General features: G+C 44.9%; 1 protein-coding gene across 7 annotated transcripts in view; it reads left to right on the top strand.

The window, feature by feature from the left end:
- The window catches only part of dock10 (dedicator of cytokinesis 10), a 241,720-nt gene that overhangs the window by 206,843 nt on the left and 21,358 nt on the right, over positions 1 to 13,519 (top strand). For all 7 annotated transcript variants that reach the window (XM_083637499.1, XM_083637503.1, XM_083637502.1 and 4 more), the window contains exons 9-29: positions 973 to 1,058; positions 1,360 to 1,443; positions 1,687 to 1,845; positions 2,489 to 2,740; positions 2,970 to 3,092; positions 4,014 to 4,096; positions 4,252 to 4,374; positions 6,630 to 6,709; positions 6,849 to 7,036; positions 7,299 to 7,364; positions 7,503 to 7,595; positions 7,972 to 8,095; positions 8,528 to 8,649; positions 8,864 to 8,947; positions 9,948 to 10,040; positions 10,333 to 10,451; positions 10,628 to 10,697; positions 12,186 to 12,299; positions 12,537 to 12,608; positions 12,795 to 12,941; positions 13,293 to 13,376. In XM_083637499.1, coding sequence (XP_083493625.1) covers positions 973 to 1,058; positions 1,360 to 1,443; positions 1,687 to 1,845; positions 2,489 to 2,740; positions 2,970 to 3,092; positions 4,014 to 4,096; positions 4,252 to 4,374; positions 6,630 to 6,709; positions 6,849 to 7,036; positions 7,299 to 7,364; positions 7,503 to 7,595; positions 7,972 to 8,095; positions 8,528 to 8,649; positions 8,864 to 8,947; positions 9,948 to 10,040; positions 10,333 to 10,451; positions 10,628 to 10,697; positions 12,186 to 12,299; positions 12,537 to 12,608; positions 12,795 to 12,941; positions 13,293 to 13,376 — 2,366 coding nt within the window. The remainder of the gene's footprint in view (positions 1 to 972; positions 1,059 to 1,359; positions 1,444 to 1,686; positions 1,846 to 2,488; positions 2,741 to 2,969; positions 3,093 to 4,013; positions 4,097 to 4,251; positions 4,375 to 6,629; positions 6,710 to 6,848; positions 7,037 to 7,298; positions 7,365 to 7,502; positions 7,596 to 7,971; positions 8,096 to 8,527; positions 8,650 to 8,863; positions 8,948 to 9,947; positions 10,041 to 10,332; positions 10,452 to 10,627; positions 10,698 to 12,185; positions 12,300 to 12,536; positions 12,609 to 12,794; positions 12,942 to 13,292; positions 13,377 to 13,519) is intronic.

The following is a 13,519-nucleotide window of genomic DNA, read 5'->3' as shown; positions in this document are numbered from 1 at the left end:
CTGTTCTCTCTCCAGATGTGTTTGACCTGTCATCTGTTCTCTCTCCAGATGTGTTTGACCTGTCATCTGTTCTCTCTCCAGATGTGTTTGACCTGTCATCTGTTCTCTCTCCAGATGTGTTTGACCTGTCATCTGTTCTCTCTCCAGATGTGTTTGACCTGTCATCTGTTCTCTCTCCAGATGTGTTTGACCTGTCATCTGTTCTCTCTCCAGATGTGTTTGACCTGTCGTCTGTTCTCTCTCCAGATGTGTTTGACCTGTCATCTGTTCTCTCTCCAGATGTGTTTGACCTGTCATCTGTTCTCTCTCCAGATGTGTTTGACCTGTCGTCTGTTCTCTCTCCAGATGTGTTTGACCTGTCATCTGTCCTCTCTCCAGATGTGTTTGACCTGTCGTCTGTTCTCTCTCCAGATGTGTTTGACCTGTCGTCTGTTCTCTCTCCAGATGTGTTTGACCCGTCATCTGTTCTCTCTCCAGATGTGTTTGACCTGTCGTCTGTTCTCTCTCCAGATGTGTTTGACCTGTCGTCTGTTCTCTCTCCAGATGTGTTTGACCTGTCATCTGTTCTCTCTCCAGATGTGTTTGACCTGTCATCTGTTCTCTCTCCAGATGTTTTTGACCTGTAGTCTGTTCTCTCTCCAGATGTGTTTGACCTGTCGTCTGTTCTCTCTCCAGATGTGTTTGACCTGTCATCTGTCCTCTCTCCAGATGTGTTTGACCTGTCGTCTGTTCTCTCTCCAGATGTGTTTGACCTGTCGTCTGTTCTCTCTCCAGATGTGTTTGACCCGTCATCTGTTCTCTCTCCAGATGTGTTTGACCTGTCGTCTGTTCTCTCTCCAGATGTGTTTGACCTGTCGTCTGTTCTCTCTCCAGATGTGTTTGACCTGTCATCTGTTCTCTCTCCAGATGTGTTTGACCTGTCATCTGTTCTCTCTCCAGATGTTTTTGACCTGTAGTCTGTTCTCTCTCCAGATGTGTTTGACCTGTCACTGAGTGACGGCTGTTTGCATGAGAATGAAGAAACTACAGAGAATGGCATCAATCCAGAGTTAGCAAAGGTTGGCGCTGGCAGCTCTTCTCTTCCAGACAATAATATAACTCTCCACTCCACACTTCCCATTATCACAATGTACACATACCTGTACATGCATGCACAATTAAATTGTGATTTAAGTGTCAACACATGCCAGTGTTGAGTCCACTCAAGAGTTAATTTAACAATTCATGATAGTTTTGAACACCTGCCCCAGTTGTACCAGTGAACAAACTACTACTACTCATAATAGACTTTTTCTTAAATCATGCCGTTTCTTTAATTGTTTCTGTTTAATTGCTTTGTGTGTTTCTCTCCTGTCACAGTATATCTCGGAGACAGAGGAGGGGGTTCGCTCTGCCAGGAGAGAAGAGAGGTTGAACCTGTTCTCGCTCGACCCCGACACTCCTGTATGTACACACTTTCCTCACCCTGCTCTTTCTCAACCATGACTTCAATCTTATATTGACTTGATGCATCGTTGTGCACTACTATATGTTGTTCGTCTGCCATTTCTATGTCTGTTATGATGCTGCTTTCTTGACCAGGTTTCCCTTGAACAAGAGATTCTTACTCTCTGTGGGACTAACCTGGTTCAATCAAATCGAGTAAAGCGTTCCTCCCCGTAACGATGTGTGTGTCGCCGGCCCCAGGTCTTGAGGAGCCCGCGGGGAGAATATCCCTCAGTTGAGAGCGCAGCAGTGCGGCCGTTTGAGGAGAAGCTGGGCAGAAGGTTCATGACCACCTGTCGATCCCTCAACCTCACGCTACAAGGCTGCATCAACGAGACGGAAACTGGACCCATCACCAATGTGAGGATTCCAAACACCCTGGGCAGACCTACACTTTCAGATGTTTGTTCAAAAATGCTTAATGTGGGGATTTTGTCTCTAATGTGTTAGTGTGAAATTAGTTGTGATGGCACAGGCCATAATTTAGTAAGTAAGCAATATAAAAAGCAGGGAAGGGTAATAATGAAATCATAAGAATCATAATCATAATCAAAGAGGCTATCGCTGAGTGGTGCTTTCACAATTCATTTGACTTGGACATACTATAACTACCTGACCTTAATAGTATGTATTCTTATGCCTGAAAGACAGTCTGGTGCACCTGGAAGCACAGCCAGTTCCCTTTCAGCATCCTTGTTAACAGATTAGACCGTTCAGACCGGCCACGGCAGTTTTGGCATCTGGTCGGTCTATTTGTTTTCCGCGAGCCACGAACGTTTGTGTCAACCCAGGCAGGAAGTCAGTACAAGTTGTCACCAGCACGGAGCAAAGCAAATCACGTCTGGTGCGAACGGCCAGGTTTCTGCTCGAGCTGACTTTCTGCTTGGCAGCACTTTCGGAGCTGGTGTGTTTGCCCAGTTAGCATTTGGATGAATCTTTTGTTTAATGTGTAGTCACAGTTCAGTATGTTGTTTTATCCAATATAATGCTTCTGTCCCACCAGATTGAGCCCTTCTTTGTGTCGCTGGTCCTGCTGGATGTGCGTGAGGGAAGGAAGGTGTCGGCAGACTTCCACGTAGAGCTCAACCACGAGGCAGTGCGTCAGATGCTGGGAGGCTGCAGTAACGGGACAGGGGGTCCAGGGACGGGACCGGGACCGGGGCTAGAGAATGGCCTGAGCTCCCCTGCTGAGAAGAAGCCAGGAGACTGTTACCTCAGCTCGGATCTGGACCACTGGCTATGCTTCCCCGACCAGGTGCAAGAATAAGTTCTTACATTGTATAGATTCGCAAACAGTTTGCACGTTTGTGTTTATGCTTACAGTTTCATAAAATTGAGTGTAGGTGTATTTGATTGTGTTATCTGAACATATTGGTTCATTCATAAAAAAGGGAAAGCACACTTAAATTTTGTTGTACATACTGTACCCTGAAGTTACCCTGTGATATGTGTCTAAATGTGTCTATCCATTGCTGCCCATGCAGGCCATCTTCTCAGTGACCAACCCCCACACAGACATAGTGATGGTGGCCCGGGTGGAAAAGGTTCTGATGGGAAATATTGCTTGTGGGGTGGAGCCTTATATCAAGAATGCAGATTCGAGCAAGGTCAGCAAAATGTATTTATTTATTTAGATTCATTGTTATTCTCACTTCCACTGCATCTATATTTACATTGATCAGCGCTACTGTATTCTGTCTCAATACATTTGATACACTACCAGTTGAAAGTTTTTACACATGCACTTATTTTTTATTTGTACTATTTTTAAAATTTTAGAAGAATAGTAAAGACATGAAAACCATGAAATAAATAACACAAGTGGAATTACGCAGTGACCAAAAAAGTGTGAAACAAATTCAAACTATCTTACATTTTAGATTCTTTAAGGTAGCCGCCCTTTGCCTTGATTCAGAGGCAAAGGCTCTGGAAAGAAATTCATACATAGGATCAACTATATGTCGGGGGGGTCAAGAATTTTAAGCATAAGCCGTTAGATCAAAATTGCCTTAAGATGATAATAAAAAACATTAAATTCAATCAGGTTTGTCCAAACGTTGGACTGTAGTGTTCACCACCATCATCACCAACGCTTGCTGGGAAAAATGGCTTCTGAAACATGCTGTAAGGGCCCTTTATTGTGACGGGAATGGCCTCATCTATTCAAACAGTTGTTTGCGTGACAGTTATGAAGTGCTTTTCCTGTAAGTCCCGACCAGTTTATCTTCATCATCGCATGCCAGTTAGATGGGTTAGAAATTAGGTTTTTCCTAGATTCGATCCAATATGTTCCCTTGCTTCCCCCCCTGGCAGTGCGCCATGTGGTCTTTGTTTAGAGGGCTATAAGTGAATCACCAGACATGTAACCTGCTGCCAGAGTTACTGTATTAAACAACCTCTGATTTATTCTGTCACTCGTCTACGTCAACCAGTATTTAGGGTTGATCACATCCCGCAGAATTCAAGAATAATGTGACTCTTGGGTAACATTTCCATCTGTCTGTCTTTCTCGCTTGTGTCTTTCACAGACTGTTCAGAAGACGTTGAAATCCAACAAACAGTTCTGCAGTAAACTGGGAAAGTACCGTATGCCGTTTGCCTGGTCCATCAGGTCAGTTGCAGTGTTTAGAGGTTCTGATTGTTTAAACACTTGAAAAGCATGTCTGCTGTACTCTTTGTGAGTCTTAACCTAATTTAGTGTCAGGCTAACATCTGAAATTGACCAGGCAGCGTCTATTTACCGGTGTCTAATTCATTCTATTATAGGTCGGTGTTTAAGGACAACCAGGGGACATTGGACAGGGAGTCTCGTTTCTCGCCTCTCTACAAACAGGAGAGCAACAAGATTTCCACAGATGACCTGATTAAGCTGGTGTCTGAGTACAGGAGGTAAGACACAGGCTTTACTGAGAAAGACCAGTGATTCCCAAAGTGTGCCACCGGTGGGCCTTGGTGGTACTGCAGGTGAGACGCGAGACGTGTATACCTGCCAACGCTGCCGATTTTTGTTGGAGCCTCCCTATTTTTAACCCTTTCTCCTGCTGTGCTCCCGATTGGTAAATTCTCCCATTAATCTCCCGATTCAGTGAGATATGTGCATTATGGAGTAGTGGAGGAACATGTTGGGCAGAGATGTTGTGTTGTGGATGCAGTGTATGGAGACCTGTGCACGCGTTTTGGGCATTGCCAATTCCTGCCATCAGGCTCTCCTCTGCAGCACAATTTATGCGTCATGCCCTGCCACACCCCACCCCACTCCTCGCCTCCCCCCACGTGCTTCCCCCACCCGCTCTACTCGCCATTGGCCAGAAAAAAAAACGCAACATTTATTACCCATGTTTAGAAATAAAGATCCCTCATGTCTAGAAGGGTAAAACGGGCAAATATCCTGCCCTGACTAACCGGCCGTGGTCCAGACTTCATGTTTAGAAGTGGCTAAAGTGTCACAAATCAAATGACTGTAGCAGGCTTAGTTTTAAAGCCAGAGTGAAGTTGGTCTTGTATCATATGAAACTAGATGGTGACCACATTATCAAACCACAAACCGGGACAGTTGGGGGAGTGTAATATATAAACTCACTCAAAAACAAATACACTGCCCATTGTTCTTGCCAATGACCCACAGCATCTGTTATCGCTCCCCTCTCGCTCGCTCTAACACACACACACACACACACACACACACACACACACACACACACACACACACACAATGTACGCATAGATTTGGCCCATCAAACAGTGTTGCCAGCCAGCCAAGTCAGGAGGCGTCACTCTGCCCTAGGGTTGTCAAAAGTATCGATAGTATCGATAGTACGGATACAGTGCTTTCTTTTAATGAAAAAAATTACTGATTGTTCCCTCCCTATCATTGGTGGGTATCTGTTGCTTCAACAAGCTAAACGTGTTGTGATGGCTAGAGCAGGGCTAATCTGCTGTCTAAATTCAAAGTTTTATCAGGCCTAGATTATGGAGAAGTGTGTGTCTGTCCGTCCATCTGTCTAACTTTATTTTTATGCCTCTTGATGTGTCGTCATCCCCCCTTCCCGTGGTATCGAAAATGGTATTGAGTATCGATATTTTCCTGGGTATCGGTACAAAGTCCTGCATCAGAATGTAAGCCATTACAATCTTTCTTTGGGGGCCAAAACGTCAGTGGAATGATTTGCTGAACAGAACACATAATGAAAAAAAAAATCGTAGGGGCAGAGTGATACGTCTTCTCATGATCTCATGAGCTTTGATTTTGGCTGCATTTTGTAGCGCTGCAGGTCCTGGCAGCTCTCTGCTTCTCACAGCTCACTTTTTTCATAGGAAGGTTCATTCAACTTCATTCCACATGACAGAACATGATAAACGTCGATCTAAGCACTGAAGAACAAGTATAATACGATCATTATTATTATTATTATTTTAATTGTGGTGGAGACCGGGACAATTTGGTAGTGAATGTTGAAAACCGGGACATTAGCGTCCCGACAGAGATTACTCTGGATTCAGGATTGGCATGCTGAAGTCAGGACCGTCCCGGCCAAGGCAGAACGTCTGGTCACCGTACCCTGAGGCATACACAACCATGTCATGCTACCTTGCCGGGAAGGGGGCTAAATAACGTTCCAAAGTTAGGCTAAATTTTGGCAAGGAGAAGAACTATTTTCAAAGGGTTCCCTTGATCTCTCACCTCAAGATATCACGAGTCTCCCCTTTACAGATAAGGTAGCATTTTTTGATACATGGGGTAGCGCAAGCTCTTTTCATAGCATTAATAGCTTGTGGATAGATTTTTTTATTTGTCTCAACAAAATTTCTCATCAGTGTTGTGCACACAAATACTTCTGATGAGTAAGGGGGAAGAAAATGTTGGCAATCTGGCTTTTGGGTATTTTGCCTCATTTGTTTTTATGTGGATGGAATATTAATGTGTACTGCATTGCCATATGCCCATGTTCACATGTTAATGAAATAAAAAGAAAAAAATATGTAGGGAGATCATTCTCTTGGTCTGGTGTGTCAGAGTTGTGATTAAATGGTTGGTTGGGCTGTGTAAGATTTTCAGATTTCAAATTGGGCATGGCTGCAGTAGACCGTTCAGACTTCTCCCAAACAAGATGAACAGTCTTTTACTCTGACCTCTGTGTGTGCAGGGCCGAGAAGACCAGCAAGCTGCAGACTATTCCTGGGAATCTGGACATCACAGTAGACTATGTCCCTCTGGAGCATCCTAGTACGCCCACCCTTCTGTCTATACTTCCTGTCTTTCTGCGCTCATCCATGTTCCCATGCTACTGTAGTCTTCTCCCTCTCTACATACATTGCAATGCGTTTCAAGCTGTGAACCTGTGACTTCTTCTCTGTTCATCTAGACTGTGTGACATCATCCTACGTGCCAGTGAAGCCCTTTGAAGAGCTGAGCCAACACCAGCCTACGGTGGAGGTGGAGGAGTTTGTCCAGGACACCACCAAGTTCACCCAGCCGCACCGCGTTTACAAGAACCACATCTATGTCTACCCCAAACACCTCAAGTATGACAGCCAGAAGAGCTTCGCCAAGGTATGGCACGGTAGCATTAAACATGAAGCACTGTTGCCGAGCAACACTAGTTTATTACAGGTCATAAAGACAACGTCACGGTCTAAATGCTTACAGTATATCTTGTGTAGTCAAACTGTAGGCATGCAATTGCAAGTTAATGGTATAACTTAAAAGTGTAACTATTTTTTTTTTACATTATATTTTATGTAGCTGTATTACGCCACTGTTTGAGCTGGTATATGAGCATTAATTCATGTCACAATGGTCTCTTTGTTAACAGGCTCGTAACATTGCCGTCTATGTGGAGTTCCGCAGCACAGATGAGGAAATTGCCAAACCCTTAAAGGTAAAATGCTGTCCGAAACACACTGATGGCAAATTAATCACCTTTTATAAAAGTCTATTTTCCACATTTTACCCCCTGCTGTGATGGAAAATGGCTGAGCGAGATGTTTGTTTGTTTTTCTATCGCTCCTTTTCTTAGTGCATCTACGGCAAGCCAGGAGCTCCAGTCTTCACCACAGCAGCCTGTTCCACCGTCTTACATCACTCCCAGAACCCCGACTTCTATGATGAGGTGAGGACAGAACCAGAGAGGATGGTATCAAGACATATAGAGTGATTACTGTATTAGAACCTGGACAATGGACTGGGAGAGTGTTTAACTGTCTTTGGCTATAACACGTCTGCAGAAGACCTCCCAAATCTGTACCATTCCCTACATCAGTGGTTCTCAACCCTTTCATATCAAGGAGCATAATTTACCGGTAGTCCACATTAGAGCCACGGACCCTTAAATGAAGTAATGCTGAAATTTAACAATTGATACATTTTATGGGGATGCCCTGGAACCCCCTCAAGGACCTCTGGTGGTCCCCGGACCTCACGTTGCGAACCACCCCACCGCCTTACGTCACATAATGTGAACCATCATAATGCTGTTATCTCCCCAGGTGAAGATTGAGCTTCCTACCCAGCTTCATGAAAAACACCATCTTCTCTTCTCCTTCTACCACGTCACCTGTGACATCAATGCCAAGACCAATGCCAAGAGGAAAGAAGCTCTGGAAACCCCAGGTGGGGATTGGTGATAGAGCCACAGAACTAGCCTGGGTAAAGCCAGCCCCCACGTGACCTGCTCTCAGACAGACCCTGTGACTAGTGGGGCTGGGTTTACCCAGGCTACCACAGAACCAGGATTCAGCTAAAACTAGAGAGAAAATCTACTAGAACCCTTTGCTCACCAGTTAGAAATGTATACTGTGATTTAGAAATGTACGTTGTGATTTCTCCACAATTCCATATGTTTTGTGTGTGTGTGTGTGTGTGTGTGTGTGTGTGTGTGTGTGTGTGTGTGCACGTGTGCGGTGCATGCACGTGTGCGTGTGTGTGTGTGTGTGTGTGTGTGTGTGTGTGTGTGTGTGTGTGTGCGCACGTGTGCGTGCATGCACGTGTGCGTGTGTGTGTGTGTGTGTGTGTGTGTGTGTGTGTGTGTGTGTGCTTTTTCAGTGGGGTATTCTTGGCTGCCTCTCCTCAGAGAAGGTCGTCTGGCATCTCAGGAGTTCAGCATCCCGGTCTCATGTAACCTGCCTCCTGGATACCTGGCCATCAAAGAACCCAGCAGTTCCAAGGTAAAAAAAAACCCACAGAGAAATAGCAGGAGGATCCAGAGGGTCTATATTAAAAATATTGACTTTTCAGAAAAGAAAAACTTAATTTGTGAGAGCAGAAGTCCATCTGACAAGTGATAAATGGAGTGCTCAAAGAGAAGGAACATGGGACACTGTGGCATTCTTCCTTTCTGGCGTTCATACTCCTGCTGTCTCCTTCCCTCCATTTGTGCAGAATGGAGCAGATGTGAAATGGGTAGACGGAGGAAAATCCATCTTCAAAGTGTCCACCAATGTTCTCTCCACAGTCTACACTCAGGTAAGACGGTCATCTGGGATTCTGCAGTGTCTCCCCATGTCAGTCTAAACTCCATTGATGTTTATATGACCACCGAACACATCGAAAGCAGTTCAATCTCCGTTTTCTCCAAAGCAAATGAAACGAAAAGGGGCCTGTCTGTTTGGAGTTCCAAAAAGGGCATAAGATGACCGTCTCTAAACAACTCCTAGGAGTTGTGTAGCCAAACATTTGCACTGGAAGCATAAAAAGCCTCGTCGACATTATTCTAAGGAGAGTTAATGGTCACTTCTTGTGTACTATGGCAACAAAACAAGGAAAAGGGCTGATTCTGTTTACAACTTGCCAGCGTGAGCCTGAACTGCCTTCAGGATAGTTCTACATTTTCACCATCCATTGAGTTAAATGGAGACGAGTCTATTTGTTTTAGAAATTACAGACTCAGAAATCATCATTTTTAAACATAACACCACACATACAGAAATAACACAACAGCACACATACAGTGTGTCGACAGGCCCTCATAGAATAGGTTCATGTGACTAACTCAGTTTTGACCAAAAAAAAGTAAGATAGAACCTTATAATTCCAAGGTCACGCAATTGAGCAGGTTGGGGCACATCAGACAGTAGCTCTCTATTGGCTGGTGGGTTGCACCAGCCACAGGGGGGGCAGTTATTTGTTTACAAAACACTTGAATACACTTGATTATGCTGTACAAGCGGTTTAGAGAAATTTAGTGGTCATCTTGTACTTTTACTTCTTCTTTTTTAAACAAAGGATTAAAATAAATCCAACTGTTTGAGAAAAAGCTTGGACAGAGACTGTCTAAGCTGTGTGTTTGGTGGTGGTATATGAACCCTAGTGCAGTTTTGACTGACATGGTGGTGGTGAGTACTAGATGATGGCAGACAGAGTGTTTCAGTTTAGGATGAACTGTTCCTTTAAATGGAGCCGGTCCACTAAGTACTATTGCAGATCCTAGCTGCTGATATTCTATGGCTTCTCCTGTCTGTGCCAGGACCCCCACCTGAACCGATTCTTCCAGCAGTGCCAGAAGAGAGAGCTGGACCTCTCACTACCTCCTACCTCCAACTTCCTCAACTGCCTGAAGGTCAGAGCACATCCAGTACAGTATATCTTCTCATATCAACTTTCATTTATTGTTACGGTACTTACTGCCTGGCATTGACCAGAGAGCACAGCCATATTATCTGATCAGTGCAACACTAAACCAGTGCTTTCTCTTTTCTCCCTCATTTATTTATTTATTTTATTTTATTTTATTTTATTTTATTTTATTTTATTTTATTTTATTTTATTTATTTTATTCATACCCACCTACTCCTGCTCTTCCATCTCCTCCGCCTCCTCCTCCTCTGCTTCCCTCCCACGCGCTCCTCCAGGGTCTCCTCAGCATGGAGAGAATCCCAGTGATCATCCGCTTTCTACCGGTGCTCTTCAACCAGCTGTTCAAGGTTCTGACTCAGAATGACAACGACGAGGTCACTACTGCCACCACCAGGTACGCAAGCGGTACTACGGGGTTCCACTACACTCCTGTTGACATAGGGTCGGGGCCAGAGTGGATGTGGCGGAGCACCCGATCAGACTCATAGACATGGTCGTACAGGAAAGGCACAAGGTATTTAAAATTCCACTTTAAGTAGGTCACACGTACTTTGTGTCCTGTGTCTGCAGAGTGCTGGTCCACATTGTTGCCAAGTGCCACGAGGAAAACCTGGACCACTACCTGCACTCTTATATCAAGGTATGGTAACATGGGAGGTGGGATGCGAGGGGGAATGTTAATAGTAATGGTGGAGCGGAGTGCGCGCGTGTGTGTGTGTGGGGGCATGTGCGTGCTTAGAATGATATGATAATTATGATATATATATGATATTATGTTTGCCTTGAAGAAGTGGGGTCAGTGCACAGACAACTTCATTAGTGGAGAACAGTGAAGGGGCTGTGTGTGTGTGTGTGTGCGTGCCGTGCCGTGTGTGTGTTTGTGTGCGTCTATGTTTGGGCCAACAGGAGTGTGGCTATGGCTGCATGCCCAGAACACAGAGGGAAGGGAGCAGGGAAGGAGGGAAGAAGAAGAAGAGAGGGTGATTGAGTAGGAGGCAAACCGGGACATGGAGCCGGCCCAATCAGAAACACAAGGCGTGCTTGTCTAGGGGAGAGACAGTCAGTCAGAGAATTAGCGGAGAGAGAGAGAGAGAGAGAGGCAAGAGAAACCCACAAGACCTGTTTCATGTTGGCCACAACGAAGGAAAACGACTCCGCTTGAGGAGGTAGTGTGGCAGAGACAAATGGAGAGAGGGAGGGAGAGAGAGAGGGAGGGAGGGAGGGAGAGAATGGCGGAGCTAATGGAACTAGGGTTGCTATAGTAACAGATTGGCATGATGTTCAGGAGTAGTGGCGTACAATTTGACCTGGTGCCGTGTGTGTGTGTGTGTGTGTGTGTGTGTGTGTGTGTGTGTGTGTGTGCGCACGTGCGTGTCTGTCTGTGTGTGGTCGATGAGAAGGAGGGGGAGGATGGGGGTTCAGTTTACTGTAGCAAGAGCTGAATAGTATGCAGTGATATTGTGAGTAGTCTCTCTTCTCACCGTGGGGTCTGGAGACCACCGGGGGTCCTTGAGCGGGTTCCAGGGGGACGCCAGCAAAGTAATGAATTGTTAAACTTCAGCATTATTTCATTCATAAGATGTTAACACAATTAGTGAATGCAGAAGAATGACTGTTATCTCTCTACCCACAATAAAGTCTTGGAATTCTGGACAAAATCATATCTGACGATAAAAATTATTGTAAGATTTGGTTTGAGAGACAAAACCTTATCAAATGGGGGTCTGTGGCCTGAATTAGGAGTATTTGGTATGAAAAGGGTTGAGAATCACTGGGCTATAGACCTACTAAAACCTGGAAGAAATTATGTTAACAAGCTTACTCATACTGCAGTTTATTTTCTTTATTTTTTTTTAGGTGAACTGTTTTCTGTTTTCGGTAATGAAATGGGAAAACACTGTATTCGCCCGGTTACATCTCACATGCCGTGTATCTGGTACAAATGTGCGTTTGTACAGTATGTACATGTTGCACCTTACCTCACTACCTTGTCCTGCTGTGTGTGTGTGTGTGTGTGTGTGTGTGTGTGTGTGTGTGTGTGTGTGTGTGTGTGTGTGTGTGTGTGTGTGTGTGTGTGTGTGTGTGTGTGTGTGTGTGTGCGTGCGCGTGCGTGCGTGCGTGCGTGTAGTATGTATTCAAGACAGAGGCCCATGGCTTCAGAACTGTCCATGAGGAGCTGGCTAAGGGGATGACCTTTGACCTGAAGAGCAACGAGCAGGCCGCAGTCAGGAATATCCTGAGGGTTAGTCTCTCCCACCACACCGTCTTCATCTGCATCTTCCTCTGTCTTTTTATTCTAAAATTCTCCAAGCACCTCATCTAAGCTCCCAGACAAACCTCGGTCTCAGTGAACGCACAATTCCCCACCAAAACCATGCAAGTCTTTCCCCTCTTCATCATGGAGCTGATGATGACAGATATACGCGGTGAGGCGACTTCAGAACGACTTTGACCCGTTTTTGACCTCTCACCCTTGCAGTTCTCCTGGTTCTTCTTTGAGCTGATCATCAAGTCCATGGCCCAGCATTTGGTGGACGCTGACAAGGTCAAGGTAAGTGGTCATACACTGTACATGCTGACATTAAATTCCCGGAAACTTAAAATATCCTTGTTACACCCCTTAGGGTTAGTAAATATCCTGTGTCCTAGAATTATTTTTTATCACCGTAAGTAGGGCAGCATATATGATTATATTATACTCATTCCATGGTCCTCTATTCCACTGTGGTATCTACAGCTGCCTAGGCCTCAGCGTTTCCCGTCCTCCTATCTGAACCGTGTGGAGACCCTGGTGGACACGGTGTCTGACCACGTCTTCTGGAAGAACAAAGACCTGCCAGAAGAGACACGCAGTGCCAACCTAGCAGTGGCAGCTTTTGTCAAGGTGGGAGCGATGAATCCACGATGTGTCTCGTGTGTCACGGGATGGATTTCAGTCGTGGTTAAGTTAAGTTAAAACATTATTTATGAGGCAGGATAGCAGGATCATCAGAGCCGACGACGTTTAAGTACATCTGAAGGGAGCCGATTCTTAGCCTGCGCTATCAGGCTAAGAATGCTGAGAGGGATCAATACAATCAGAATGGCAGCCTGCAAATTAGAATTGCCTGCAATTATTATAGTTTCCTATTGATTTTCCTCATAACGTAGTTTGTTAAATGGTCTTCAATCCCACTTTCTCATTAACTAATGTTGGTCTAATCTCATTTGTCCGTCTGTCTCCCTCTTGCTACAGCGTTGCTTTACGCTGATGGACAGAGGCTTCACCTTCAAACTGATTAGCAACTACATCAACATGATCACTGCTACTGACAGCAAGGTAAAAAAAAGGAAAAGAAAAAAGCACCCAAGATAATTGTCACAATTGATTTGAAATTGTCTTCAGGGAAAGGGTCTTCCGGGACAGATCTAATTGATTGAAAATATGATTAACACGTTACCAGGCAGTTGCTATTTCTTTTC

The sequence above is a fragment of the Poromitra crassiceps genome, assembly GCF_964638095.1.
Source record: "Poromitra crassiceps genome assembly, chromosome: 5".
NCBI classification, from domain to species: Eukaryota; Metazoa; Chordata; class Actinopteri; order Beryciformes; family Melamphaidae; genus Poromitra; species Poromitra crassiceps.
This window is presented reverse-complemented; position numbering and strand designations above follow the sequence as displayed.